The following is a 27,430-nucleotide window of genomic DNA, read 5'->3' as shown; positions in this document are numbered from 1 at the left end:
AACCGAGATACTTATGCACTCTCATAGGTCTCTGACCACTTCTGCAGTCTCTCCCGGTCCCACTTTTTCAGTTAGCATTTGATAGTGCAGTATTTCATGCCATTGACAAAGCAACACAATCTGGACAGATTCCTGGCTTCTCTCTCCTAGCAAGAATAGCACGCTACCTTGTTGAACCCCCGAGGATGCAAGCTGGGATTATTCTACATAAAGTCTCCCTTTGTGGCATCTGAAATAAAAACCTTTCCCCCAGAACTGCCACTGTTTTGACAGTGAATTCCATGCTGAGTTGTACAACTGATTGCTCAGTCTTTGGCTGATTTTAAGAACTGCATTTAAAAGTTACTCTACATTAGAGGCATTTAGAAAAGATATTTATACCTGGTATTGGTACTCTTTCAAGTACTCTTTTAGTCTCGTTGGTAATGGCAGCTCCCAGATCTGATTTGTACATTTGTTTATAGTTATTCTGCAGCGATGTTGCAGAGATGGAGCAGATGTATAGAGGGGTTTGTTCAAGTAAAGATGAACTGTTCCATTAGAAGGTGTTTCGGTTCTGTCCTTACACATAAGAACATAGTACTCAATCAAATGCACAACGCTGTTGAACTGTTTAAGTCTAGATCTGACACAAGTGATAGAGTCCAGTCTAAATTTGCCATCTTGATATTCTATACGCAAATTGGTCGGTCCCGCTGATGTTTTTACCGAAATAGTCAGTAGATACTCTGAATGTGAGCTATCCCTAACCAAGAAGGTCCCTTCGGGGGCATCCTGTAATCTCTCTTTGGCTTCAGCAACAGTCATGTTGCCCCAGTACCATCCTGTTAAAAGAGAGAAAGAAGGGGTTTGTTTATTCCTGTTTGTTAGTTTAAAAAGCTGGTCTTTGGCTGCTACACTTGTAATAACCCATTTCCTTTGTTGTTTGAAAGCTGAAGTCCTGCAGGCATTGTAAATTTTAATTTGCTTTACAATGTGTCTCGTTTTGACAGAGCCTTCCAGGTCACTGCTTACTTTCGTACCTATACATCCACACGCACAAACCTTCCTGCAGCGTCCTGCGAGGCTAACGCCGGAGCCGCCGACCTCACGGGCCGCCCCGACGGCGGCAGGGACGCGTCCCGTGGCTCCGCGCTACGCACACCCGGGGCGAGCGCTGCGGGCGCACGCTGGCAGCCCGCAAAAACCCCGCTTTCGGTAACTCTAGGTAGGCTGTTGTTGAAATGAGCTTTGCCTAGCAATCGGAAGCAGAGAGGGGTAAAAAAAAAAAACTTCGGCCGTGCGGCTGCGTTCGTAACGGGGAGGCGATGCAGACAAATGCCCTTCTCTACGCCCGTGGCCAAGCCCCGCTCCTTGCGGGGCCGGGCGAGCCGCCCCCACGTCGGCGAGGGGAGCGCAGGTATGCGGGGCCGAGGGGATGCGGCGGCGCCGCCGCCCGCTCCCAAAGCCGCGGCCGCCCCGGCCGGCGGCAGCGCCCGGCCCGCGATCCCGGGCTGCCGCCGGGGCGCGGCGCTGCTGCTGGCGGCGCTTTCGCTTCGGCCGCCGCAGCCCTCGGAAGGTCGGAGCCGCCGCCGCCCCTCGCCACCGCGGGGCCGCGACAAGCGTTGCCCTCCGCCCGCTTTCCCTCTCGGCCCGGCGGGGCTCCCTGCCGCGCCGCTCCGCCTCCCCCGGGACCGCGGCGCGAAGGGCGGCGGCGAGCCGGGCACCCCGGCGAGCGCCGCCGCCCCGGGCGCTCCTCTCTTCCCGGCCGGCCGGCCTTACCTGCCCGCCGCAGTTCCTCCATAGCCGCGGCCAGCTGCGCCGCCCCACGGGACTCCTCGGCAGCAGGCGCCGCCGCACCGGGGTGCCGCCAGCCCGCCCGGGAGCCCTCCGCACTCTCCAGGGACCCGGCGGAGCGCAGGGTCATGGGGGGCGGCGGCGGCCGGCGCGGCCCCGCTCGCACGCAGGTCGGGGACCGCCGGCGAGGAGAAGGCTCCGCTTCGCCGCCGCAGTGCTCAGCGCCGCACCGAGTGCATGGCCCCGGCCCCCGGCCCGGGCGCCGCCTGCGAGCGGAGAGAGAGCGTGGTTAGCGGCCAGCCCCGCGAGAGGCGCTCCCGACGCAGCCCGTGCGTTTCTGGCGCTCCCGGTTCGGAACTTCCCAGCATCCAGAGGAGGGACCCGAGGCGAGAGATCACCTCCCGGCGGAGCGGGGGAGGGACATCTCCTCCGCCCGCCGCCCAGCCTGCCCCCGGCTCCCCTCCGCCGGGGACGAGGCGGGAGGCGCCGGCCCGCCAAGGTGGTCTCGCTTTACTGCAAGGGCGAACCCGCTGATGCGCCGCTCTCTCGGCCGGGGTAGGCGAGCCCGGTCCGCAGCGCCAGGGGGTCGGCTGAGGAGGAAGGAGGTCGTGGGGGAGAGCCGAGCACGTAAAGGTACGAGTGGGGAGGGCTAGCCAAGGAGCACCGGCGCTGCCCGGGTTGCACGCTGCGGTGCGCAGGAACGGTACGGTACGCCTTTCACTGAGGTCATGCGCCAAGTCATATCTCTAGGAACGGGAGCCCGGCGTGGGCCGCGCTGGGGGGCTGCGAGCGAGCCTCTCCCGGGCTGCGGCGTGCCTGCGGGGCGGGTGCGCGGGCAGCGCTGGCTCCCGGGACTCGCTGGCCGCCTGGGTACGGGAAGGGGCAGCGCGGTGCAGGACGCGATGTATTTGGCGCGGGGCAGGTAGCGTGCTTTGCACGTTCCACTGAATGGCGGTACTATGAAAAAAAAATTATCTTTCTGCTCGGCTGAAGCGAACGGGAGGGGCAACAAGAGCCTCTCGCTCCGGGAACGACGTGAAGCCGGGCAGCGCCAGCGAGGGGGAGCCCAGCAGGCTTGGCCGGGGGCGGGGAGGGGGCTCACGGGAAAGAGCGGGACCCCCGCCGGCGCTCCCGAACCGGGCAGTCTCTGCCTCCAGGTGCGCGGCAGCCGCCAGGTGAGGGGTTACGCCGAGGTGGCTCCTCCCGTCACAAGTTCCACGCCGGAGCTCAGAAACTTTTCCGAATTAAACTCTAGAGGCAGCTGATAGGTTGCTCTGCCGGGTTTCTATCGCTACGTGCGCAGGCACACACGCGGCAACCTCCCGGCAAAGCCCATCCCCATCCCCTTCTCCCCCGCACAGGACCTCCGGCCGCCGGCTCGGGGACTGGGCACAGGTGCGCCTGTCGCCGGAGCGGCTGCGGGGCCGCCGGCCGCAAAGCCCCGAGCGCAGGTGAGCGCAGCCTTGCCGGGGCTGCCCGGGCGCGACCCCTTGTGAAGGGGAAGCGCCGGGAGCGCCTGGCCGCGGAGCGCCGCCGCCCGCGGGAGTTTGGCGGAGACGGAGAGTTTGCCAGGCGGTGGCAGCCAGCTGCAGCGGGGCGTCCCCCGGCAGAGAAGAGGGGCACGGCAGCAGCCTGCCTCCGGCTTCGGGGGAGCCTTCAGCCCGCCTGTCGGCGGCTCCGTCCCGGGAGCCGAGCGGCACGCTCCCTGCGCTCCCTACTCTCGAGAAGCGGCAGGACGCCGGGCGCAGGGAGGGGGACGATGGCAGAACTCACCCGGGCTCCGCGGGACGGGGCTGGGGCGGCTGGGGCCGCTGGGGCCGCCGCTGCCGCCGCCGCCGCCTGGAGGTGGGGCGGTCAGGTTTTCGCTGCCGGCGGCGCTGAGGGGCCGGCGCGGTACAGCACCCGCCGCCGGAGAGAGGCGGCGGGGCTGCGCTCGGGCAGACAGACAGGCTGCCGCTGCCGGAGGAGGACGGTGCTCCTGGGGAAACAACACCCTTAGCTCCCCCCCTCTCCCCGGCGCGGGCGGTCTGTTCGCCTTTGATTGCGAGGCGAGGGCATCCTGCCCCCGCCGCTCCCCCCTCCCGGGGTGGCTACATACAAAGGCTGCTTTCCAGGAACTTTCCAGGAACCGCATCATGTGACAGGACCCGCTCCGGCGCCTCCGCCGCGATCGCGGCCAGCCGGAGCCGCCGCACCGAGCCACCGCCCCTGTCACGCCGGGGCAGCGGTGGCCTGACCCCTCCCTGCGCCCCCCCCCTTCCACCCGCGGAGCCGCGGGAGACGCGCGGCGAGCAGGTCAGTGGCCGGGGCTGCTGAGGCACGGGCGCGCGAGCGGCCGTTGAAGCCCGCCGGCGGGCTCCAGCAGCCGCCCGCGTGCGCGGCACCTCTCGAGGTAACTGGGCGGGCGCGGAGCGCGGCACCCTCCCCCTGCGGGGCGGCGGCGTGCGGGCGAGGGGTGCCCGGCCTGCCCGGCGCCAGCAGCCGCGGGCACCTGAGCGCGGCGGCGGGGCCCGCCCTCGGGGCCGGGAGCGCGTCAGGGGCCCGTGCCAGGAGCTCCATGCCAGGGACTTGCGGCGGCCGAAGCTCCTGGGACACCGCACCCTGCTCTCCACCCCCCTTCACCCTCCGGCGCTAAATACCTCGTTGCTACAAACAGCCATTACAGCCGATGCGCGCGCCGCTTCTCCCCCCCCCCGCCCCCGCCCCCGCCCCCCCTGCGATTTTTTTTTTTATTATTATTTCTTTTTTATGTAATAAACCCAAAGCTGTTTTTTGGCGTGAAGATGATTGATTGCACCGCGGGTGCTGCTCGGTATCCAGCCACCTTTCGCCGCTGCCCCGGCGGCCTCGAGCCGACTTTAGAAAGACAAAAAAAAAAAAAGGAAAAAAAGGAGGGGAAACAAAGCAAAAGTAGACGTATTGGTCTCACCCCTGTCCCTGGCTGCAGGTCAGGGCTCCCTGCAAATTGCACGGCGGTGCTTGGGAGAGAGTATTTTTCGGCTTTGACGGGTGAAGGATTAAGAGATGTCTTTTTCAAGTCCTCAGGAAAAAATAATATAAAATAATAATACAAAATAATAGCTTTAAAAATCGGGTGTGGGGGTGTGTGTGTGTGTGTGTTTATTATCAAAGAGAAAAATTAGCCTGTATTAGGCTGGACAGTCTGGCTGAGGGAGCTGGGCAGCACCGGTGTGCCAGCTCCCCAGCACGGAGAACGCTCCCGCAGGGACACTCTTGCCTTGGGTAGCACTCCCCAGAAACTTCTGAAATTCAGGATTTCTTTATAAAGAAAAAAAGGGACCGTGGAAGACAGTTCCTGAAGGCTTTTGTAATAGATATTACAATTTTTAAACGTAAGGGGATGAGTGAAGAGTATTAGAATTAATAGCTCTCTTAAAAAATAAGTGCTGTATTTAGTAATTAGCAGATTCATTTGAGAAAAAAAAAATTAAGTGAATTGGTCAGTATGGTTTCATCTGTTTGTAATGCCTGGGTGCTTTTTAATTTAATTTATTCAGTTTATGAAAAAAAGGTGGGTTTAGTCACTGACAGCACTGCAGATTTAAAATGAGGTCTGAAGAGAAAACATGGTCTTTCTTAAGCTTTCTCAGAAATAGTTTAAAACAATTTAGGTCTTGAAGGTCATTCTTGTTCATGTTTTCGTCAGTGCAGTTCGGATAGCCTCAGATCTAGCCTCCAGTGATTTGTGGAATCCTCACTGACTTTTAGTTGGATAGATGTGAGGAGGGGAAAGAACATGTCCGTGTACTTCGAAATTTAGTTTACTGTTCCGCTACTAATGATGTGAGATCTTGCGTAAAATCTTACTTTTTCAGAATTGCCCTAGTTTCATTATATTCAGAAGAACAACAACAACAAAGAATACAGACATATTTTTTAACTAAATAATTCCATATATGTATATGCAGTCACAGAGCTTTTGCTCAAAAATCTTATTTTGCTATAATAGAGTTGAAATTGGGGATATTCCTTTAAAGTTCACTAAATCGTCTTGGAGAAATGGAATGCATGTTGTCTACATGCAAAGCTGCTTTTTTACAGCTTTGCTGTAGTTCTTTTCCCGTTATTTATTAATGGCATTTTTATGTGGATAGTATCGCAAGACTTCCTTTGCTTCTGCTGTTTATTCGTCACTTGAAGTCATAATAATTTGTTTCTAAAACCACAGCTGGCTGCTATAAAGGCAGAGAGAGGAAGACCATGATTTATGTGGTGAATGAGAAACAAGAACAGAAGAATGTAATACATATTTGTTACTTAAAACTTCAGATATTGTAATGAAAAAGGTAGCATAAAAATTACATAGGTAGTGTATCAGCAGGATCTTTCCTAAACAGAGATCTGTTGTATTTTTTTTTCATGAGAATTTAATGTCTTTTAAGAATAGTACTAAAGATCTGATAAATTTACAAGAGTAATGAATTTAAAACTTAAAAACTGCAAATCGATTTGTAAATGACACTTTTGGCACCTCATAAGAGTACTTTGGTTCACAGTTACCTTTATTCTGTGGTATGAGACTTCCCTAAGTACTATGGGCTCGGTGGAGTAAGTTAGTATTTTAGTTTCTTTCAGCAATGTTAGTTAGCTGGTTTTCTCTCCTGTCTGCGTGAGCCTTTCACACAGTAACAGGGGAGAAAAAAATACAATTTTTAAGGGTAAGAAAAGGTGATTAAATTAAATTACTTTTGGGATTATGGGCCACATGTGGTGCATGAAACTAAGCTACTTTTTAGCTTCTTTGGCATTGGGATGTTTAATACATGCTTGGTCTGCCTGAAGTGTTTTACTGTATAAAAAACTATAATGGAGTAGGAGATGTGAAATGGAGAAAGAGAAAAGCAGCAGCAGACATTGAAAACTTAGCTTTCCATCATGTAAACAAAATGAGGTCTTTTAATTTGTCATGTAACAAACAATAATTCTTCTAAACAGAGCCATTAATATGAACAGAAACCTAGTTTATACAGATGGGGATTAAACATCTCTAAGTGCAGTTCAAACCAAGTGCTTTATTTATTTTTAGTCTTTATGTTTTGGGGTAGCGATTCTAGGACAGATACTGCCTGGACGTATACAGTTAGGAATGTTTGTGAGCCAGTTTTAGAGGTGTATTATCTGAATGGAGATGAAAGGCACAGACTTAAGGAATCTCTGATTTCTTTTCCAGATACTTTCTGCTGGGCATGAATGGTTTAGTTTGGGCAGTATATCATCCATGTAATAGATATTTTTAATAGAGCTTTATATTAGTAGTGAAAACATGAACATTTAAGAGTTCTTGAAAATCAGAAGCAGAATATATTACATTTCTGTCTTGATTTCAAATGTATATGCTCAAAAAGAGAAGGAGAGAGACAAGTGCATTTAATTTTTATTTTTCCTTCAGGCAAAAATCCTTTTCATGACCAAGGATGGAGGCAACAATGTTTTTACACTCATGGGAAGTGCCTGTTGCTAGAAATTATTTTCACTTTATTCCTGAAAAGTATGCCAAATTTACTAGAGAGTTAGCATGCTGGTTTATTTATATAATATAATGTGAGCGGAGTAGGGAATGATGCATTTTTGGCCCAGCTGATTTTGCTAGATTTGGTCTGATTTGCTGAAAAGGTTTACTGATTTATTTAGCTAGATTTAGAACCTGGAAGAATACAAGGGGCCTCTCCTTGCTCTCTGCTTCCTTCCTTCCTGAAGATGCAGCACAGAATATCCATTATCCATGACATACCATTTTGCTCAGATAAAATCTGTGTTAGTTAAAAGGCCAGCTATTGCTTATCACATACGTCTTATTTATTGACCATATTTTGACAAATGTTTACCTGAGCTGATCTAAACAACAGTGTATAACTGCCATGGTTCCTCCCTGTCCTGTGATTATAGTGGTCAGGCAGCATGTCTGGTTCTCAAGCAGAGAAATATGAATATTGAGCTTTTATCTCAAGCAAATGAGAACAATTGTAGCTCCACACCACGAACAAGGTCCCCAGTGTGAGACCTGAGAGAATTTCGCACTCAGCAGTCAGGAGGAAGGTTTGCTTATTTCACAGAGTTCCTAAAACATCATAAATATAGCAGAGAGAAAACAAGTATTTTCATAAATGGGATCACTTTGCTCTTTCCAGCTGCCCCAAGGAACAGAATGTTTTGATGAAATAAATTATGGTGTATACCAAACAATTTTACTCTTAACCAGCTGCCACCTTATTTCCTGCCATTTTTACTATTCAGATGTGAATGCTTTATCTTTCTTGAAAATAGACACTTAGTAAAGGAGAATAATAAAAAATACAGTGAATAATTTCTGTAAATCAGCGGTGTTCTGAAAGAAAACCAGCACTTGTAATTTAAAAGCAAACCATCAAGAGATGGTACTAAAGAGAGCAGTACTTTGAAATAGCACCCAGATTTTTTCTTTCCACGACAGCTGAGAAAAAGAAGGATCGTTTCCTTTAATTCAGTGGATAGGTAGACAGATAATCACCAGCAAGCATGTAACTCTGACCATAAAAAGGTGGTATTAAAATCCTTCTTTCATCTCATATGTGCTTTATACTATTGAAACTTACGGTAGCATCTAAAGGCCTCAACTGCATTGAATAAGAGGTTATCTAGACATACTTAGGATCTTTAATTAAAAATATTAAATGTAGTGCTTTTATAGTGTCTCTAATTTACCATTTACAACTTACAGTAAAAACAAAACATAAAAATAATTTGGCTGGACTTGTTAAGGAAAAGTGGAATGTGGTGACACAGGGTACTAAGTATATATATATATATATATATATAAAAAGATAATTTATCCAGCAGTTTTCACCTTATGCTATGTTAGGCTCCTTTATAAACAGCAGAAATTTGGTCTGTCACTTTATTATTTTGTGAATTATCCAATTTCACTCTGACTAGAACTAGCTAAATACTGCTGAAAGTTACCTGAGGACAATTTGTAAATATACATGCTTTGACAGCATTTTCTTCCCTATCACATTTGCTTTTTATGAACATGATAGAAAAAAAAGAACCATTTTGATAGCAGTCATTTTGAACTACTAGGAGAATATTTGCTATGGATTTCAGTTTTCAGATTGTAGTATGAGATGCCATGACTGTAATACTTGTTTATCTTGTTTTTTTGGCTGAGAAAGTGTGTATAGGTGTATATATACACATACATCTCTACATATACATGTTCAGAACCATGCTCTTTGAAGTTCTGGATTTTTGGGAAATTACACTCTTGTTTTTGTTTTAGAAAAATCCTAAAGATAGCACAGCTGAAAGCACTGTGAAATCTTGCATTCTCGTCCTAGATGCTGCCAGAAAAAACAAGCCTTTTATGCTTGAGGAGGCTTGAGATGTTTTCTTGCCAGTTGCGAGTCCTACTTCCCAAAGAGAGCAAGTAATGTCTGTGAAAAAAGTTTTCCTGACAGACAGCATGCAGGCAGCTCTCCTGTGCTCTGCCAATCCATAAGTAATTAAAGTTCCTTTGTTGGCAATGAGTCAGTTCTGAAACTAGTAAGGAGAATTAAAACAGGTGATGCAGTGGCTGTCTCCAAAGGAGGGAATTTTGAGTGCAAAGTAAAACAAAGAAGAAACTGGGTTATGTTTCTGAATATATGGTCTCCCATCAGAAAGATCGATTTTAAATCACTGTTCTAGTTCCTACATTAAAGATGGTTTAATTCACCCAGAGCTATTTGGCCTTGGGGATGAATTCCTACAATTAAGTGTTTATGATTGGAAGTGCTGCCATGGAAAGCAGACAGATGAATATCATTTCAGGAGTACAGTGAATCATTAAATGAGTTGTAGAACCTTTTCCTGGCATGAGCCACTTCTAAATTTCAGACTAAGGCTATAATAGACTTCAGCAGAAGGCCTGACGTGTTGCTGTATTTAGGAGTTTCAATAACAGGATAATCGACATGTACTAATGTGTTTATATAATTTTAAACTGCTTGCAGTGAATTGAAAATCTGCTGCCCATGGTATGTTTATATGCTGCTTGGATCAAATAAATTTTTCAAATTAGTGCGTTAAGTGTTAAGTGTCAGGTAATGGCCTTAACCTCCCTCCCCGACGACATGTTGGCCTCTTTTGGCTCAAGGTAGGCACGGCTGCTTTCCCCACTTCACTATAGAGGCTGGAGGTGGGATGTCATACAAACCTGAAGAGATGACAAGAAAACAGTGCTAGCTGCCAGCTACCTCCCCTCTCTCTATTTGTGATGATTAACGCTTGTTTTTTGTGAGGAAGGCTCAAGGCATTGTCCTGTAACTGACTGGCATGTTGGGAGTTCATAAACTGAAACACAGACCTGACAGACAGACTAGCATTTTTGGGGCTCAACCGAGGAAACAGCCACAGGGCTACTCTTCCTGGTTAAGGAAAGAGCAGTGGTCCACAGCTCGCCTTTTCTTGGCACTGCCTGTCCATTCCCAGGATTGTTTGACCCTGCTGTAAGTGTATTTGCCAGGTTTGTGGAAATTAAAGCTCAGACACTAGTAGGTAAAATTGGATAGAGTGCTCGAGGAAGTTGTGTCTCCCCTTGTACTGTACCTGAGGCATCCTTCCCCCTGGCTGTGACAGAGTGCTGCCAGCAGCAGGGATGAGGAATTAACGCACGCATCTCCTCCTAAACAACTGGAGCTTTCCGTCTGGTGTGTTAAGAACAACCCCAGTTTCAGCGTGGCTTGGAACTGCTGTCGTTCAGGAGCAGCTTCATGAGCTGTTTGGTCGTGAGGTGGCAAATTCTGTCACGGGGTGGGGTGAATGGTTGAGGATGAGAGTAGTAACTCCTTCAGCCATCTGATTTTAATCCCTTACCATATGTGACTTGAAGTCCTTAGATGCCCTCTACTGCCATACACCAGAATTAACAGATGGCTCTGTGTAACCAAATTCTGATTTGCTGGTTTGTTATTATCTCTCTGTCCTTGTAAATGAATGGGGGAGGGGAAATAATATCCACAATTATTATAAAATATGCAAAGCCTTTTATAAAGTGTGAGTTTGGGCTAGACATCTTTCCTGACTTTCAGTGCCATTACCCCATATTTCAAAATTTTAACCCTATTTTTAGCATTCTCTTCAGAGCTCACTTCTCTGATAAATTATCCCTCCGGGAATACATTTGATCCAGAAAGGTGCCTGAGGCACAGCAGAATTTTTCCCCAGCATTTCAGGCCACACCATGCTGGATGGAAGGGAGCTGCAAAACCTGCTGCTGTAGCTCAGTCTGTTCTGGGAAGGAACTAGAGGATGCATTTAGCCATCAGATGTCTCATTTGCGTAAGGCAGAACAGCAGGCAGGAGTCTGTATCTAAAATGGACCCAGAATGAAATTTCTGTCCCACGTTTGCCTGCATGATGATAGTTTTTGTGTGCTGGCAGGTACAAAGCAATCCCAAGTCAAGCAGAGCTAATCCTGGGGGAATCACTACAGGCTCCAAGAATCAAATGTTTCTGCAATGCTTGAGCTTTAGCTGTGTTGGTTTCATCAGTTCCTTTTCCCATTTATAAGGAAAGCCCAGCAAAACAATCACACCTTTAATTCCCCAGCCCAGGTTCCTACTGCTGATGCTGATTTGACTGAGTGGGTTTGGTCCAAATGAAATTAGCAGCCACGTCTCACGTACATTTTTAAACATGCCTAACCTTTTCTGAGGACAGTCTATTACTGTTTATTTTACTCTAGGTGGTTGCCAGTGATGTTACTGATAGAAGCTGGCATGGCAGGAGGGAGTGTGAGCTTCCCAGTGGAACACGTAACAGTGGGGATCTGCTCCGGGTAAGCGAAGGGGGACACGTACAGGGGACATGCAGCAGGGCCTCTGCCAGGCTAATAAAAAGGTAAAGCCTGGGTTCACTGAAGGGGTGAGCTTTCACACCGTGCTTTCTTTTCCCTCCAGCACAGTCCTTCATGTCCAGGCACACTGGTCTAGAATACGCTACCTACATTTTTCAGGACCTTTTTGTTATTTTTCCAGAACATAATCTCAAACTAACGTAAGTCCACAGCAAAATCTTGTTGTGAATGGGGACTTTGTTCTGTGAGACTATTTCTGAAAATGCCTGGCTCTCTGTTAGTCATTGCATAAAAGACTGAAACACGAATTTGTTCATATGCTTTAGTTTTCAGCACATGCATTCCTGCAACCCCTCCTTTCTCCAAGAAACATGTGAAGCTCTTCAAGTCCTCTGGCAGGCAGGCTGTATATTGTTGTGGTGGCAAACCTGTGAGGCTATACTGATTTACACCACCCAACATTGCATGTATTTCTACTAGATCTGTATTTTTCCAATTTCTTCATGTTCTTTCAATGTCTTTCCCTCCCCCCCCCCCCGCCTCAACTATCAGGGAATGTAATCCTGCATTCAGAGAATGTAAATAACAGCTGTTTCCATTCAGTTTGCATTTATACACTTAACTCTTCAAAATAGATTATTTCTAGGAGCTTTCATAATCTAGTCAAAATTCCTACATAGTCAGAGGTACTAGTGCAATGTTATGAAATCCCTTTGGACTGGCTGATGGAAAAGATGCAGCAACAATAAAAATCCCCAAACGACTGATCAATTATGCTTCTGATAGTTATACTTCAACAATCAATTGATGCGTATCTTTTAATCTCCTTGGGCATTTTCAGGATCGGTTCCTTGGGCTGTTCTAAGGGGGCAAGAATATGCCAGGTAAGGAGATGAACTGTTAAAAAAATCTGTGCTGAATTGGTAGCATATTTTTAGCAAAATTAATTTATCATGAGTACAGCTGAAAAGGAAAAAAAACCAAACCACCTGGCAAGCTACTTAAAGTGAACAGCTCATTTGCCCGTGTCACAGATTTTTAAATAAATAAATCCCTTATGTCCTGAGAGTAACTGAAAAACAGTTCTTTGGGGTTTATACCACTATTTTCTTTTGTTGACATTTCACTAGCCCTGAAATGGAAACACAGCATTTTCATTTAGTAATGCCTAAATGAAGATTTTAAGAATTATGTCCAATTACTGGTTTTTTCTCCAGAAAAATCTGAAAGCCTTTCACCTCATTATTTTGCCAGATGCCTCAACTTGAACCATTTCTTCAGATTTCTTTGATCCTCTGAAGGCTGAGAATTACAGAATATTGACATTTAGTGATCTTTGGTATGGTTCATTTACTCTGATGTGGACTGTTGAAGAAGTTGCTAAATTCTGATTTTCTTTGAAGTTACAGAAATGTACTTTCTTCTGCATATTTAATTTTGTTTATCCAGAAGAAAAACAGTTTTATTTTTACAGGAGTCTCAACGGGGACATCTCTGAACTGGATTGGACAATCTCGATGACCGAGTTGTTTAGGGAACAGTAATTATGCATGTGAGTTGCTGTTTTCTCATCTCAATAAGCCCATACCAGACTCAGTCAGATTTAGTAGTCCAAACAGTCTGAGCTCAGGTTATCTGTAAAAATGATGTGGTTCCCAACTACCTGATTTCAGAGGGCAGTCTTGCCTTTCTAATAAAGTCCCTGATGCCAAGAGGCTTGGCTCATATCCACACTAGCTGGGGCTACTTCCCTCTAGAGCAGACTCCGACTCCTATATCCACATCCCACAGTACTCCCTGGATTCTTTCTGGTGCCCCTACAGACCCAACATGTAATTCTGATTTTTTGGTGTATTGTACAGTTTGAAGTATATGAAATTATGTGAAACTATACTGCAGCCTGTGAGAACGGTGCTTTCCTAGCATGAAACTGAGGGTACACATTATACATTTTGGGATGCAGTAATGTTTGAGGGTGTACCATCAGCTTGAGTTTAAAAGAGCACACAAGGTCAAGTCAGACAAGGTGTGATCTTCAGAGCAGTGCTTGTGTGAACTCTCACTGCAGGTGTGTGCAGCCATTGCTTTAAAGAGGGCTAGGTGGAACAGGGGGAACTAACAATGGCTTGTGGGTATCAGCAGCTGGAGCTTGAGCTTGTTCCCCAGCCTGCAGCAGTAAGGACTGCTCAGAGGGACCCAGAGCATCAGTCTGCCGCTGGGGGCCACCTCTGGCCGAAGTGTAGACACAGGTATTTTGACTGCAGGATAAACACTTCACTCAAAAAAATAATCTAAGGCTTCTCATGTATCATTTCCACAAAGTCATGAGTTAAAATCTTGGTCATATGGAAGCAAAACACTCACCCAGTTCCAGCGATTCACCGCTTTGCCCTCAGACTGGATAAGGACTGGCTAAGCACTGTGTAGGTACTAACCACAGCTGCTCTCCATCAGGACCACCACTGCTCTTCTCTTCAGAGACCATTGTGCCACCTTTCAGCCTTACCAGTGGCCTCTTTGGGCTCATTTCAAATCTCTTTCTTCAACAAATACGGCCACATAAAGTCAATGAATTGTAACACATGCAGCTAACATACAGCATGTTTATTTTAGTCATTTGAACATACAAATATATGCTCTAGAAAGGGAATTTCTGTCATTTTTTCTTTTCTCTGCTTATGATGAACTTACCATGAATTTTGTTTGCACTGTGCCTCTACTCTGAATAGGAAATCCTTTTTCTTAATCCAGTTCTAAAATTTATGGAACTTGCTGCCACCCTCCATTTTCCCATCACTGAATGCCAGGATTTTAACAGTATGAAAAATGGCCTGGGGGAGTGGGAGTTTTACAAAGATACAAAGTATTCTTGAGAAATAACAAGTGAATCCATACTTAAACCAGTCAGGATTAAAACCTACAAAAGAACAAAAAAATATGAGAAGGTACCTGTAGGCTTATACTACTGTATCCCAACCAATTGTTAACTTAATTAGGGGTCAAAGAAAAATTTTCCCTGGCATTAGTTTATTATTCAGTTGAAATCCTCAGTGTCTCAACTAAAGCAGAAGGTGAAGATCACTGCCACAGCACAGCTCTGATCCTGTGCAATTCCTACAGATGTTGACTTTAGAAAAATGCTACTTAGCTTATTATTTGTTTAAACAAATAAAACATAAATCTGAATAATGAGAAAGACTAGCAGTATTTTAAGAAACACTAATCTTTGCATGCAACTATATAGCTCAGTTTTGTTAGCATTAGTGAGTAGGAAATACATGTTTGTACAGGAGGGTCTTTAATTGTTTACTTAGGTTAATTTTTATTCGGTGTGATAATGGCTTAATGCAGTTGCCTAATTTAACAGTAACTTTTCAGTGTTCATTAAAATGATGTGCTACTTAGTTAAATCTATATTAGTTTTGACAGAAGAAATGCTAAAACCCATCTCTTCCAGAATACAACTTTTCCTGTGATATCTTATATTTTGCTAGTAGGGAGATTCTTTTGCCAAGGAATTATAAGCTTTGGTAGCAGTCAGAACTGGCCTTATTTAAAAATGGTAAACTGCCTCTGAGCCAAGACTTGACAAGCAGTAAAGCTGAATATAAGCACAACTGGGTTTTGTACTTATTACTTGATTTTTCAGAAAGAGTAGTTGACAAACTTGCTCAGTTCTGTTGGCCATTCCAACCTCCTTGGTGCCTCTAGGTGATGAAGAGCTTTGTGATACATGGATTATCGTTTCTCACCTACATCATGACACTTAATAAAGTGGTACTCCAGGCCATAAACTTTTACTTCTCCAGAAGCCATGCAATGAAAATTGCTGACCAAACATGCCGTTTGGTTTATGCAGCTTCCACATAACTCCCATCTTCTGATAAGCAGTGTCCTAACAGCTGTAGTTACATACAGGGGAACTAATACTCTGCATAAATTGTATTTAAATATTCAGATAATTCTGTGCAAATTACCCAGTAAATTATGATTTATTGTGTTCATTTTTCTAGAAGGACCTAGAGGTATGGTTGCAATCATAAGCTCATTAGAAGAGGTGCTATAAAGATAGATAAAATAAGCAATTACCTTATTTCTCCTGTGACTACACACCAAATGGAACAAAAAAAATAACAGCTCAAGTATTATCTTTTAACATTGGAGGGCTGATTACATTTAAGGAGGTGAAATTAAAATCCTATACACAGTTTACTCAAAATTACAAATTAAATGTGTGTGAATTACTCTATATAGAAAACAGAGTTCCTGTATGTGGACTGCATGCTACTGAAGCCTAGCAGAAACAGCAAAAACGTTTTTGTATTAAAATTAAGTGGAGTATTTTTCTTTTACATATATGCTCTCTTGAATTAAAAAACAAACCTGCTTTTATTTTCTCTAATGCAAGCACCTGAATCTCAGCTAAGCTTCATCCTCCCTTTATAGACGAGAAGCAAAAAGCACCTCCAGTGAAAAATTCGTGTCATGTATTCTAGACAATAAAATTTTAAAATAAAATCAGCTGCCTTGCGTCAGTACTTTTTTGTGTCAATTGACTATAAGAAGAGCCTACAAAGATTAACTCAAGCTTAGATGTCTAATTAGTACCCATCTCAGTCCTGGAGATGAATCCAACTTTTACATATCGTAGGTACACAATTTGTCTGACATTTATTCCTGTGACCAGTGGGCTTATTTTAAGTCAATTTTTTTATATTATTGCATTACAACTAAGTACACATCCTTTATTACAGAATAGGAATGCAGCCTACACCTATTTCATATCTTCATTCTATCACTTGGTACTGGGTTTGAGGATGGAATGAGCATGTGAGAAATTACCACAGAGCAGCTGCTAAAATTCATACAGATTGGAGTAACTGAGAAATGTAGAGTTGGCTTTAAATAGCAATCATCACTGGGACTTTTAGCATCGCTGCTGCAGTGGGTTATTCTGGTACAGCAGAATTGAGACGCGGCAGCTGAAATTCAGATCTATTACAACAGTAAACAGACAAGAAGAGACCTTTCTTGTAGGACTGAACAACTGGAGGGGCAGGAAGGGGTGGGTGGATAACAGCTCCCTGCACTACAGCCATGAGGAACTGAAGTGTAAAGCCATGCAACTTGGATGTGGCTGTTGCGTCCCATTACTGCTCCACTATTGGCTCATGTTTTCAAAACCGGGAGGGTGAGGTTTGTTTCGGTGTGAATATACATCTCTGCTACACATTACAAAAGTGAAAGCAAAGCAAATAGGCAAGTTCCACAAAAGAAGCACTGACCCTTTGAATCCAACCACTTTCAAGCCTGCTAGGGAGCTCCTTTTTTCAGTACTTACAAATTTGAGTAAAGAACCACTAATGCATGTCTCGAGTAGTGTTAAGTGTGATGCTATAGCTACATCCTCTATGGTTTCAAGCAAATCCAGTTGCGTTACTGTGCAAGACTGCCTCCTGGTGGTAGTACCAAGAATCTGCAGAACAACATAATTTGCACATAGAAAAGGCAAAAACCTGTTTTGGTTTTTGCATGCTTTCTTTTTTAATTCGGGTCTAACTAGAGGAAGCGAAAGAACTTTTCACTAGGACATCGAGATAGATTGAACTGCTATTTAAGTGGTCTGAATTGAAGACAGTTTTTGCTACTTAATTGAGACAGTTTTCTAATAGCAAAGCCCGAGAGGACTTAGTGACACAATAAAAAAAAAATATATATATACCCAACTGTATACTACCTACAGCAGCAAGCCTAATAAGGTCTGAAACACTTAGTAACTACTAGATACAAAGCAAATGGGTAGGCGCCTAAAACTGGATACAAAGACCCCAGAGCAGACTTAACAACATTGTAAATTTTATGCAACTTAAGTTTTCAATTACAAAGACCAAGAGCAACAGAAAATAAGAAATCCCAGATTAACTTTCAAAGGGATCATTCTTTTGCATGAAGTGGGACAAGAATCAAATGGATGGATTTCTAATTCCAAGTTTAAGTGAAGAGAAACAGATAAAGACAGCTTTATGTAGATGTTCAAGACTAGAAAATCAGGGGAACAGCTTGGAATTACTGAGGGAGTAGGATTTTAATTAAGTCATGCTTCAGATGACCCAGAAGAAAGATTTAGTAGATGAGAGCATAGAAAGACTGAGCGGCAGTGTAATGCAGGGAAAGATTTTAAAATACCAATTTTACGAATTAACGTAGCAACAAAATGGCAGAGGGTATATGTAGGGAACGTGTTTTAGACTCAGTTTCCAGTAGCTGGTCAGAAGACGTTTAAAGTACAGCAGTCCAGCACATCATAGATTTTTTAGGCCTCAAAATGCCTGAAAAGCATCCAGAAATGCTTGGGAAACATTGAGAAATCCACCATTTCTACAGTGATTGTGGATGTTTGATCACAAACAGGGTTTGACAGGCAAGAAAAGACAAATGTGGTAATGAGGTTTCTGTAAAGCAAAATGCCTTAATAGTATTAGGCAGCAATAAGCAAAAGCATCAGGGAGAAGGGGGAAAAATAACTGAAAGTTTAAATTAGTCCAAGGATATCTCTTTTTACACTGGTGTAAAGTTGAACAGTGACAAATTAGGTCTCAGTTTTACAGAAATAAAGAGGGCTTGATTTTATGCAGTGGAATGTAACAAAACTCTAAACATGAGATGTAAGCTTCTCACTTAAGGACCCGTATCAGTACCAGGCACCATAAATAGATGAAAATACTAAAATCTGTTGTACTGCAAATCACTGAAGACTTTTTTTTAAGGTTATATTCTAGGCAGAAAAAAATAACCATTTTCATGCAATTGAACTTGCAGAATAAGCAGTGGTCCTTTTCATAGACACAATAGACATTCCTTCATGATACCGCGTTTGTTATCACACAAGCAACATATAGTATAATGTGGAGCCAAAATAATTTGGCTGGTGTAGGCTTAAACATGGACTCAGATATCTTAACTGAAAGAGTACGCAAAATGATTCCATGCTCTGCCATGATAAGCCATTATCAGCTAACTGGCATTTGGATTTAAAAATGTATTTTTAAAAATAATACCAAGATAAATACTTCAACTAGCTTCACATAAAATTTTCCAGAAGTATTTAGAGGCAGACTTTTACACACATCCAACATCGTGTTAAGGAAATTAAATTAAATTAAAGGAAATTAAAGGAAAAAAGGTTATTTGGTAATAACCTCAGAAAAATAAGCATGTTTTATACTAACAGTGACGGGATTAGAGACTTTATGAGGTACTCCGAGCAAAATCTGTAGGTATCACATGCTGGCAAAATTAAACTAACAGAAGAAACGAGAACCTTCCTAGCTTACCAAAGTTCCTTTAGAAAGGAAATACAATCAAAATGAATTACATATATGGGATAATTATTTTTTTATTATGTATAAGGATCTCCTTAGGAGACATTATGAAGTCACTGGGATCTCTGCAGAGGCACAATGTTCTAAGCCAGCTCTTTCTATCAGAAGTCTGATGCCTAAAATTGTAGACTGGAGTAAAGGATCTCCTTTTCCTGAGAAAAAATATGCTAGATGACATAAAATATTCTAATAGCAGAAACATTTAAGCACTATAAATTCTGAATCTATGAAGTAGAATCAAGCCAAATGTCTTTGAAGTATTTTATATATTCAAGGGCCAATCCTTCCACCTAGGTGAGCTATAAAGAGCTGTGAGTCTTCACTGATAACCTTGCTGAGGCAAAACACTCCTGCCCGAGCTACAGTTATTCTGATTTATATGAACATAGCATCCTCACTGAACAGTAGTTAGGGTGGGATTAAAAAATGAAAATACCCACCTGCCCCAAACGCACACAGAAGTTACCTCAGATATTTAGGAATACTGGGTGACTTAGAAGGACAAGTTACTAAGTCTACAAGTTGGCCAGTTTTCAATATAGGACAATAGGCTTAAATAGAATCACTTGGCTGATGTAGGGTTAAACATGGAATCGGCTATCTTGCAAGTTAATAGAAGAAGCAAAACTATTCCATCGGTTTTGTAAATACCTCACAATATTTTTCATTAATACTATCTCATTAATATCTCAGTATTGAAACACACCTGCATTTCGGTTACCAGGTACCAAAAAAAATTTTAAAAATCCCCCAAAATAACACTAAACCCCACATGTCTAGTTCTAGACTTCCCATTTTGACATGACTTCATGCATCCACTTCAATAAGCCTCTGACTGAGTTTAATCAGAGCATTCTGTCACCTGTTACACCCAATTCTATGACTAGCACATTTGCTGACTGTACAACAGCCTTCACTGAATCCTTACTAGTGCAGTTTTGATGTTTTTCTGTCAGCTAGATGATGAAGTAGAAAATAACAGTCAAATTAAAAATGTTTTTGTTATAGCACTCACACAGAATTGCCAAACATCTCACTTACTGTAATTTTTATTTCCAATAAAGATCAACAGCAAAGCGCTGACGAACAAGAAGTTATCTTAATTATCGATCTTTAGGAGGATTAGGATTCTTGCGTCTTCTGTGGTATCTAGAAGAAAAAAAGGCTGCAGAGAATGCAAGCTTTGGACAGTCTTTGATTTTCTGATATTTTTGCACCCAGCAAGTAACCTGAGCTTACACAAGTAAGAGAAACACAAGATACATGAGCACAACCCATGACCACTCATTAGATTGTCCTCTCTGTTCATGGAGTTACATAATGCTACTCATTTCTATTGCTACATCTGCTACAAGCACGCAATAATACAATCAGTTCTACAGCCTGAATAGGTACAAAGGCTGCTGTTTATTCTTAATCCTTTGTGTGAAGTTAATTTTATTACATGGTCAGCTTTTCCTTTGGCTAAAGTGATTGCTACAGAACAAAGACACTTGATATCTAAAGGAGTTGTGCCAAACTGTATGTTAAATAGCATAATATTTTGCAGACAAACTAAAAACCAAATTATTCACAACAACAAGCTATCCCTACTTCCCTCTTAATTATCCACCCTAAACCAAGGAAGATCCTCTTGGATGCTCATTTAAGTTGCAGCTACCCTTTGGCCATAGAAAGTCCTATCATTTCATTCCTTTTATCTACACTCAAAACACAGTAATTAAAAAATTTTCTGTGGACTAAAAAAATTCTGCCTGTATCAAGTCTCCATAGCTATAAAATAAGCAGCTACCATAGACTAGAAAGGAGCAACACAAACCAGAATGCCATGTTTCCATTAGTATATCTGAATGTATATAGCTCCTCTTTAAGCTCAGTGATGCATATTTGCCCCTCTCCTCCTCCTAGCTTTCTGAATACAAGGCACGCTAAAGTGCACTTTTCACCACTTCACATGAAAAACCTCTACTGTTTTTTCATCTGAGAATCACCCCAGTAAGTCTTTTTTCCTGAGAAGTTGATAAAGAATAAACAATGCATGTTTCCAAGCTGTATTTGGGTATGTCCATTGAGGGTATTTTACATAATAGATTCTCTTAGGCAACTTTAATAAACGACCTGAACCAGTAGCTAACTAGATTGTATGAAAAAAATTCTACTCTGTGATAGATTTTATCAAAAAAAAAAAAAAGTGGCAAAGGCTAGCAAAGGGGCAGTGTTAAAAAACCTTATGAAATAGTCTTCCATTTACATAACACTGCATTTAAGATTTTATGTAGTAGCCCATGTGCTGACAGTATCTTCTCTCACATGACTTATCCTAGGTTGAAGCTGGTCATTAAATTATTCCTGTATTTCCCTTGACCTCTAAAAGGAACAAACATTGAAAAGAAAATACTTACTGTCCCACAGGATACCAGCGATGTTTTGTTGTGTAAAACATTTTGCTGAGCTCTTCAATTGTAGGACCGCTATTGTTCTTTAGATCTTTTTCATTCAATCTGGATTTCAAAACTTGATCAAGGGTTTCTTCTTTATTATTCACTGGATCTGGCCGTGGTACGGGCTATAAAAACAGTAGTGCATATATTTCCTTTTTCTCCTTTTTTTGAGAAAAACAAAAAGCCAAGCTACATAGATAGCATTACAATTTACCTTTAACAGCTGAAACCAATGGAATACAGAAGAATGCTTGTAATCGTAAAGGCTGTTTACCACCGCCCCCGCCTGCCCAAAACAAAACCACACCACTGTGCAGCAGATGTCTAGAAACCTCTAATTACCCCAGGTGCTACAGCTGATTATCCTAACCCTAAAATCAGCACTGCTGTCATCATTATTGCTGATCTCATCCTTACAATTCACCAGCTGAATCATAAGCCTCAGTCCTACTAATACAAAAGTACCTACATTATTCCTATGTAGAAATTTATTCATAGTGACAATCATCACTAAAAAGGCTTTTAGATTATGTGCACCTTAGAGAAGAATGTCACTTCCTAATCGTTTGTGCATCTGCTAAGACCAGGATGTTTGTTCTTAACCTGAAACCTAACTACTAGCACCATTACAAACGTTTTTCCTTGTTTTAGTCTTTTACACCTGTTTTTCCCAACAGACATGCAACTGAAATTTAAAAATACTGGTACGTAACTTGCAGGCAAACAGTGCTAAAACTTTTTAAGTTTTCAATGGAGAATTTTCACATTGGGTACATCAGCAACACAGTTACCATTTGCAGTATTTTACTAGCACACTAGTACATGAGAACTGGAAATCAAAACGAAAAGTGTACACTAGAAAAGTTTATCTAGACTTACTTTCATCAGTGTAAAGAACACATTGGAAGTACTAATAGATAAAAATAAAATATTTAAAGTTTTTTGTGGCATTTATGAACCCAGAGCACTGAACGAAATTTAAAGCTCGAGCTGAAAACAGCAGCAGCACTTTATATCCTCTTGCCCAGTCTGCAGCATCTGTACGCAGTAGGATGTTTGAACTATAACATGCATCCCAAACATCCTGAGGAGTGCTCAAACAGACACTAGTTTTCTCTGTAATATCCAAGTGCCTCATTTAATTCTATTTCAGTTACGATATGCTGTGATATCTGAGCATTTCTTACTCTCCAATTTTCCCTCAGTTCAACTGAGAATAAGGTCCTCCTCATGGCAGCAACTACATTCATCATTCACTCCACAGATACACTGATCATGTACTAAAAAGTACCTCAGCATTTAAAATTTTAAAAAAGATGCCCTAAAGACTCAAAATTATGAACTACTTATGCCTTTACAAGAGAAAGAAATATAAATGTGTAAATTTGGACATACTTTTGTATGCTCGTATGGAATCTCAAGCGAAGGGTGGTAGCAGACAATTGTCTTCAAATCTGATGTCACCGCAAGTTCCACTTTGCTATAAAAATAAAAACTTACACTCTTAGATATACCCCCTACAATTTTCAGAAAACCTGAACAGCCGAAGTCCCATAGAAAACTATATTTGACCCTGCAATTACAAATTCTTAAGAATCTTCTATAAATAAGGGTCACAAATACTTGATCTGAACTTGCTCTTTTTTTTTTTTTTCCCAGCAATCTTCATGTTTCTTTTTTGGATGGAGAGCAAAACAAGGGCTAAAATAAAGTATTAAAGATAGCTGGAAATATGGGTTGGGAAAAAAAATCTTTAACACTTTGAATAATTGCATATAAAACTGTAGCAACAGATGGAGATAATGATCTCTAGGAGAACATGCCTTTGTAAGAAGTATGGCACCTACAGAAGAAAGAATAGGAAACAAAGCTCTGTTTGGGGTTCCAACTTTTGTATTTGGTAAAAGATAATAAGCATGTTGAAGAAAAAGTCCTACTTAGAGGTTCCTTGAGGGAACATGACTTTCTCGCCTTCCTTCCCCTTCCTGTAACACATTAGCTTCCTAAAGCCTTGAATGGCATGGGCGCTGTGTTTCTCACTATATTTGTATCATCTTTTCTGGTTTCTACGAAAGTTTCCCATGTGGTAGCACAAAAATACCTGGACTTTGTCTTAACAACAAACATCAATAAAGATTACTTCCTTAGCTAATTTTGCTCTTCCACAAACAAAACTGAAGGGGTACTGGGATCATCACAATGTTTAGTATGAGTCCTGCATGATTTTTCGCTACTCAATTTTTTTTTTAAATATTAACTTCACAATCATTATGATCGGAAACAGTACTTTAGTTAAAAATTGCTTATATTCACAACTGGTAGAAGATGTATTTGATATCACTATATGACAACTTCACAACACAGAAAGCAGCCCTGGAATAAACGTCACATGGAAAGGGCACACATTGAAGTACCAATTGTAGTCTTCAGGGAGAACTGAATATGTAGATTTATGGCAAGCACGATACATAGCTCCATCTGCAAAACAAAAAAAAAGCAAGTAAAAAAAAGCAAGTAACTAGAACACTAATGTAAAAACAAGCAGAGCTGTGCCAAATTTAAGAATGTTTATATTTTCATTCTCTTCCAAGTCTCAACTGGGGAATCCTCAGTTCTAGATTAACAAAACCCAAATACTGTCTAAATAGAAGTTCACTTTACTACACAGATTTCTAGAGCAATAAAAAAATAAAGTATCTAAGAGGCTACAGCCTGCATTTACCTTTTCAATTTCATTGTTTTCCTAAGAAAAATCACAGTACGAACAAAATACCTATAGATTCCACCACTACAGTACGTTCTTTATATATGCAAAGAACATTACGTTCTGACTTACCAGGAAGATCATAACTTCATTCATAGCAATATTTACTATAAAAATCAAATTTGTACTTCACTGGCCACTGCTATATATGGTATACAAAATACAGAACTATAATGTCTTGACTGCTATCATACCAGACAACTTCACCCCTTTCCCCAGGTTCCTGTTGCTCCAAGGAAAGCAATCACAAGAATTACAAGTAGTAACGAAGGCCAACAGCATCCAGGACTGTACTAAGCAGAATGAAGGAAGGGATTAGCTCCCTCTACTCAGCACCTGTTAGACCACATCTAGATACTACAGCCTTTTTGGGGCCTCGACAAACTCGAATGAGTTCAGCAAAGGCCTGCCAAGACGGTCAGGGGCTGCAGCACCTGCCCTGTGGGGAAAGGCTGAGGGACTGGAGCTGGCTCCGCCTGGAGCAGAGAAAGTTTTGGGGATACCCAACAGCAGCCCCCAGTGACTATGTATGAGGTTACTGAGGTGAGGGAACCAGTCTGTTCACAGTGCTGCATGGCAGGAGGACATGAAACAAAACCCGTAAGCTGGAACGAGAGGTTGACTGGATATGTAGAGAAATGTTTTCCCCATGAGGACAGTCAACCAACAGGACCGGGGCCCTGACAGGTCTGCGCTGCCTCTGTCCTTGGAGACTTAAAAGACCCAGCTGGACAAAGCCCTGAGCAAGCTGGTATGACTGCAGAGCTGAGCCTGCTTTGAACAGGAGGTTGGACCACACACCACCCAGAGTGCCTTCCAACTGAGCTTTCCCATGATCTATTCCGATTTTTTTTATAGAATCATAGAATCATTTAGGTTGGAAAAGACATTTAAGATCATCAAGTCCAACTGTAAACCTGATGTAAGGTGTTAAACAGTAACAGTCCCTTACATAGGAACCATACCGTGGGCATCTTGCCTTCCACAACCATATAGGTGTGCACGCCTAAGGTGGGCCTAGGAGCTGCCTGTAGTTGACTTGTACTGGCAACCCCCTTCCTTTACTGCTAGAACCTGACACAAATCCATATGTAAGTTTCCGAGTCCAGTGAAGCTTCTTCTACCACTATGCTTTAAAGACCAAATTATGACCACAAGAACTAAGTCTTAGCATGTTCCGAGTGTTCTGTTTTCAAGTCATAAAAAGGTTTCAACTTTTTTCTAACATGTTGTTTTATGTTGACCATAGTTTTAATATAAACAGGATTTTTCTTGGCTGTTCATAACAGAGGGGGAGAGCATTCAGTGTGTCAAAATTGGGAAAGCTGACAGAACCAAGTAGAAACTTTTCTGTGGCTATCTTCCTCTAATAAATATTTTAGATGCAAAATTCTTAAATTTATATATTTAAATGTATTAGCTATATCTATTTAAAATATAAAATTCTTAAATTTAGAATTTTTGTTAGCGCTTCAGTTCTTCCAATTAAGCCATTCTTATTTATTAAAAAATTGAGTTCTGGTAAAATATTCCTGCAAATAGTTCATATTTCTTCCTAATATTTCTTTCCCCTTTTGCTCACTAACCTCTAAAATGTAACATGTCCATTATATTTTCCAAACTCTTTACTACCTTTACTATCTCCCCTACATCTTTCTATTGACATCTAAAACATGGACAAAAATCTTAAGAAATAATATTGCCTGTTTTCACTTGTTCTATATGTTAAATAATGAAATTTTACTGTAGTCTTTTCTCACCACTAAGTCTGAAAAATAAATTTAAATCTTCAAATTCAAACAGTGACAAGAGGGTGGTATTTACAAGCTAGTTAATAAGTTAAAGAAGCACCATATGTGGACCATGGATGCTTTAAAAGAAAACAAAAACAAACCAAAATATTCTCTTATTATTAGCAGAGAATATGGAATAGCAGACTTGATTCCGTTCAAATAAAAATTCACTTACATGCTTCCATTACCTTAAAAAGTACAGTAATAAACTCTCAAAGAACAAGTTTTAGTATAGGGCTTCTGGTTGCATCACTACTTACTCTGCAGTGGGGTCTGCTTACAGGTTGCTACTGAACGCATCCAGAACAAGCTGGACCACACAGCTCTAACTGACATTGCCATGCTGACAGCAGAAGAAATCAGTCCTGGACAAGACAGAATTCAGACACCACATCCTTTTTTTCTCCAGAACAACCTCTGAAAGAAACCAGTTTCATAACAAAAGGGTACAAAAGACCAATAATTTAATTTCTTGAATATCTTAAGGATAAATAAAATGTGTGCAGTATATTAATCATTATTTGTCGGTTGTTTAGAAGTCCTTATTAAGAGCCTGGTACCTGCCTCCTTAATAGCCAAATGCAGTACAAGACTTTATTTACTTAAAGGTACATCTTTTAACTTTTTTCAAGTTTCCAAGCTTGGATCTTCTCAGTTTTTCTACTGGTACTCACCTACTTAAGTTTTGCATCCTTCCTTCTGTGCAAGTCACAGAGTTATACCTGAAATATGCTTTTTTTGTTCACAATGTCAGTATCATTACCCAGTATAAAAATAAAAGTACTTAGAAATAACACCTGCTGTAGTTAAACAGAGCAGTTGGTTTCATCCATCTCAAAAGCAATACACCTAAAAGCTATGAAACACCATTTAGAACACCTTAAATATTACCCCAAATTGCACAGAGGCAGAACAACACATATAAACATCTTAAGTTTTCACTGCCTACAGAAAAAAAAAAAATTGCTTCAAAGAGAATCTTTAAAAAAAACTTAATTGGAGGCAGTTTAAAGACATACTCATAAAAAAAAAGAAAAAAGCAACAATACCTCTTTAAAACTACTTCATATTTAGCACTTAAGAACATCACCAGAAATGTGTTTTTTCAAATTTTGAAAAATCATTAGTCATCATTTTCTTTACCTGTGACAAGTGCTGCTGAAGTTAGCAAACACTAACACACCATCTACAGAGCTGCTCATAACATGCCTCTGAGAGCTCATTAATAAAAAAGGTGTGTGGAATATGGCGGATCCGGACCACCTTGTCAAAAGACAGGGTTCAAGCACCGGCCCGTTCTCGGCCTCGCCTCAAGGACCACTACAGTTTAAATCGGGGCATTCCCATCCCGCAGACCGCACATGGATCTGCAGGCTATTAAAAGAAAAAAACAACAAACAAGCAAAACCCGAGTGCGAAAGACAGCGATTTAATCCTTC

General features: G+C 42.4%; 3 protein-coding genes across 5 annotated transcripts; 1 reads left to right on the top strand and 2 right to left on the bottom strand.

The window, feature by feature from the left end:
* Positions 1 to 250: 250 nt before the first annotated feature.
* Positions 251 to 3,674, bottom strand: SOCS2 (suppressor of cytokine signaling 2). The gene is made up of 3 exons (XM_055711306.1): positions 3,550 to 3,674; positions 1,762 to 2,042; positions 251 to 824 (listed from the first exon to the last, which is right to left on the bottom strand). The coding sequence occupies exons 2-3, from the start codon at positions 1,904 to 1,906 to the stop codon at positions 376 to 378; spliced, it is 594 nt and encodes a 197-aa protein (XP_055567281.1). The 5' UTR covers positions 1,907 to 2,042; positions 3,550 to 3,674; the 3' UTR covers positions 251 to 375.
* Positions 2,014 to 26,511, top strand: LOC106631600 (serine/arginine repetitive matrix protein 1-like). Its single transcript, XM_055711092.1, has 7 exons — positions 2,014 to 2,275; positions 3,659 to 4,071; positions 11,501 to 11,655; positions 12,453 to 12,495; positions 12,866 to 12,950; positions 13,086 to 13,163; positions 26,275 to 26,511. The coding sequence occupies exons 1-5, from the start codon at positions 2,014 to 2,016 to the stop codon at positions 12,908 to 12,910; spliced, it is 918 nt and encodes a 305-aa protein (XP_055567067.1). The 3' UTR covers positions 12,911 to 12,950; positions 13,086 to 13,163; positions 26,275 to 26,511.
* On the bottom strand, positions 17,451 to 26,392 carry MRPL42 (mitochondrial ribosomal protein L42). Of its 3 annotated transcripts, XR_003563102.2 has the most exons (6): positions 26,252 to 26,350; positions 23,849 to 23,912; positions 22,830 to 22,914; positions 21,396 to 21,559; positions 20,035 to 20,142; positions 17,451 to 19,145 (listed from the first exon to the last, which is right to left on the bottom strand). XR_003563102.2 is itself a non-coding variant. In XM_014285891.3 (5 exons), the coding sequence occupies exons 1-5, from the start codon at positions 26,331 to 26,333 to the stop codon at positions 20,143 to 20,145; spliced, it is 411 nt and encodes a 136-aa protein (XP_014141366.1). In that variant the 5' UTR covers positions 26,334 to 26,392; the 3' UTR covers positions 20,025 to 20,142. The 3 variants fall into 3 exon arrangements, 2 of the variants coding, with proteins under 2 accessions (XP_014141366.1, XP_005446361.1); XM_014285891.3 differs by lacking the exon at positions 17,451 to 19,145 and having other exon boundaries at positions 20,025 to 20,158; positions 26,252 to 26,392; XM_005446304.4 differs by lacking the exon at positions 17,451 to 19,145 and having other exon boundaries at positions 20,025 to 20,142; positions 26,252 to 26,392.
* Positions 26,512 to 27,430: the final 919 nt, after the last annotated feature.

Source organism: Falco cherrug, chromosome 5 (genome assembly GCF_023634085.1).
Source record: "Falco cherrug isolate bFalChe1 chromosome 5, bFalChe1.pri, whole genome shotgun sequence".
Lineage (NCBI taxonomy): Eukaryota > Metazoa > Chordata > Aves > Falconiformes > Falconidae > Falco > Falco cherrug.
The sequence above is the reverse complement of the archived record's forward strand: the minus strand, read 5'-3'. Positions and strand labels throughout refer to the sequence as shown.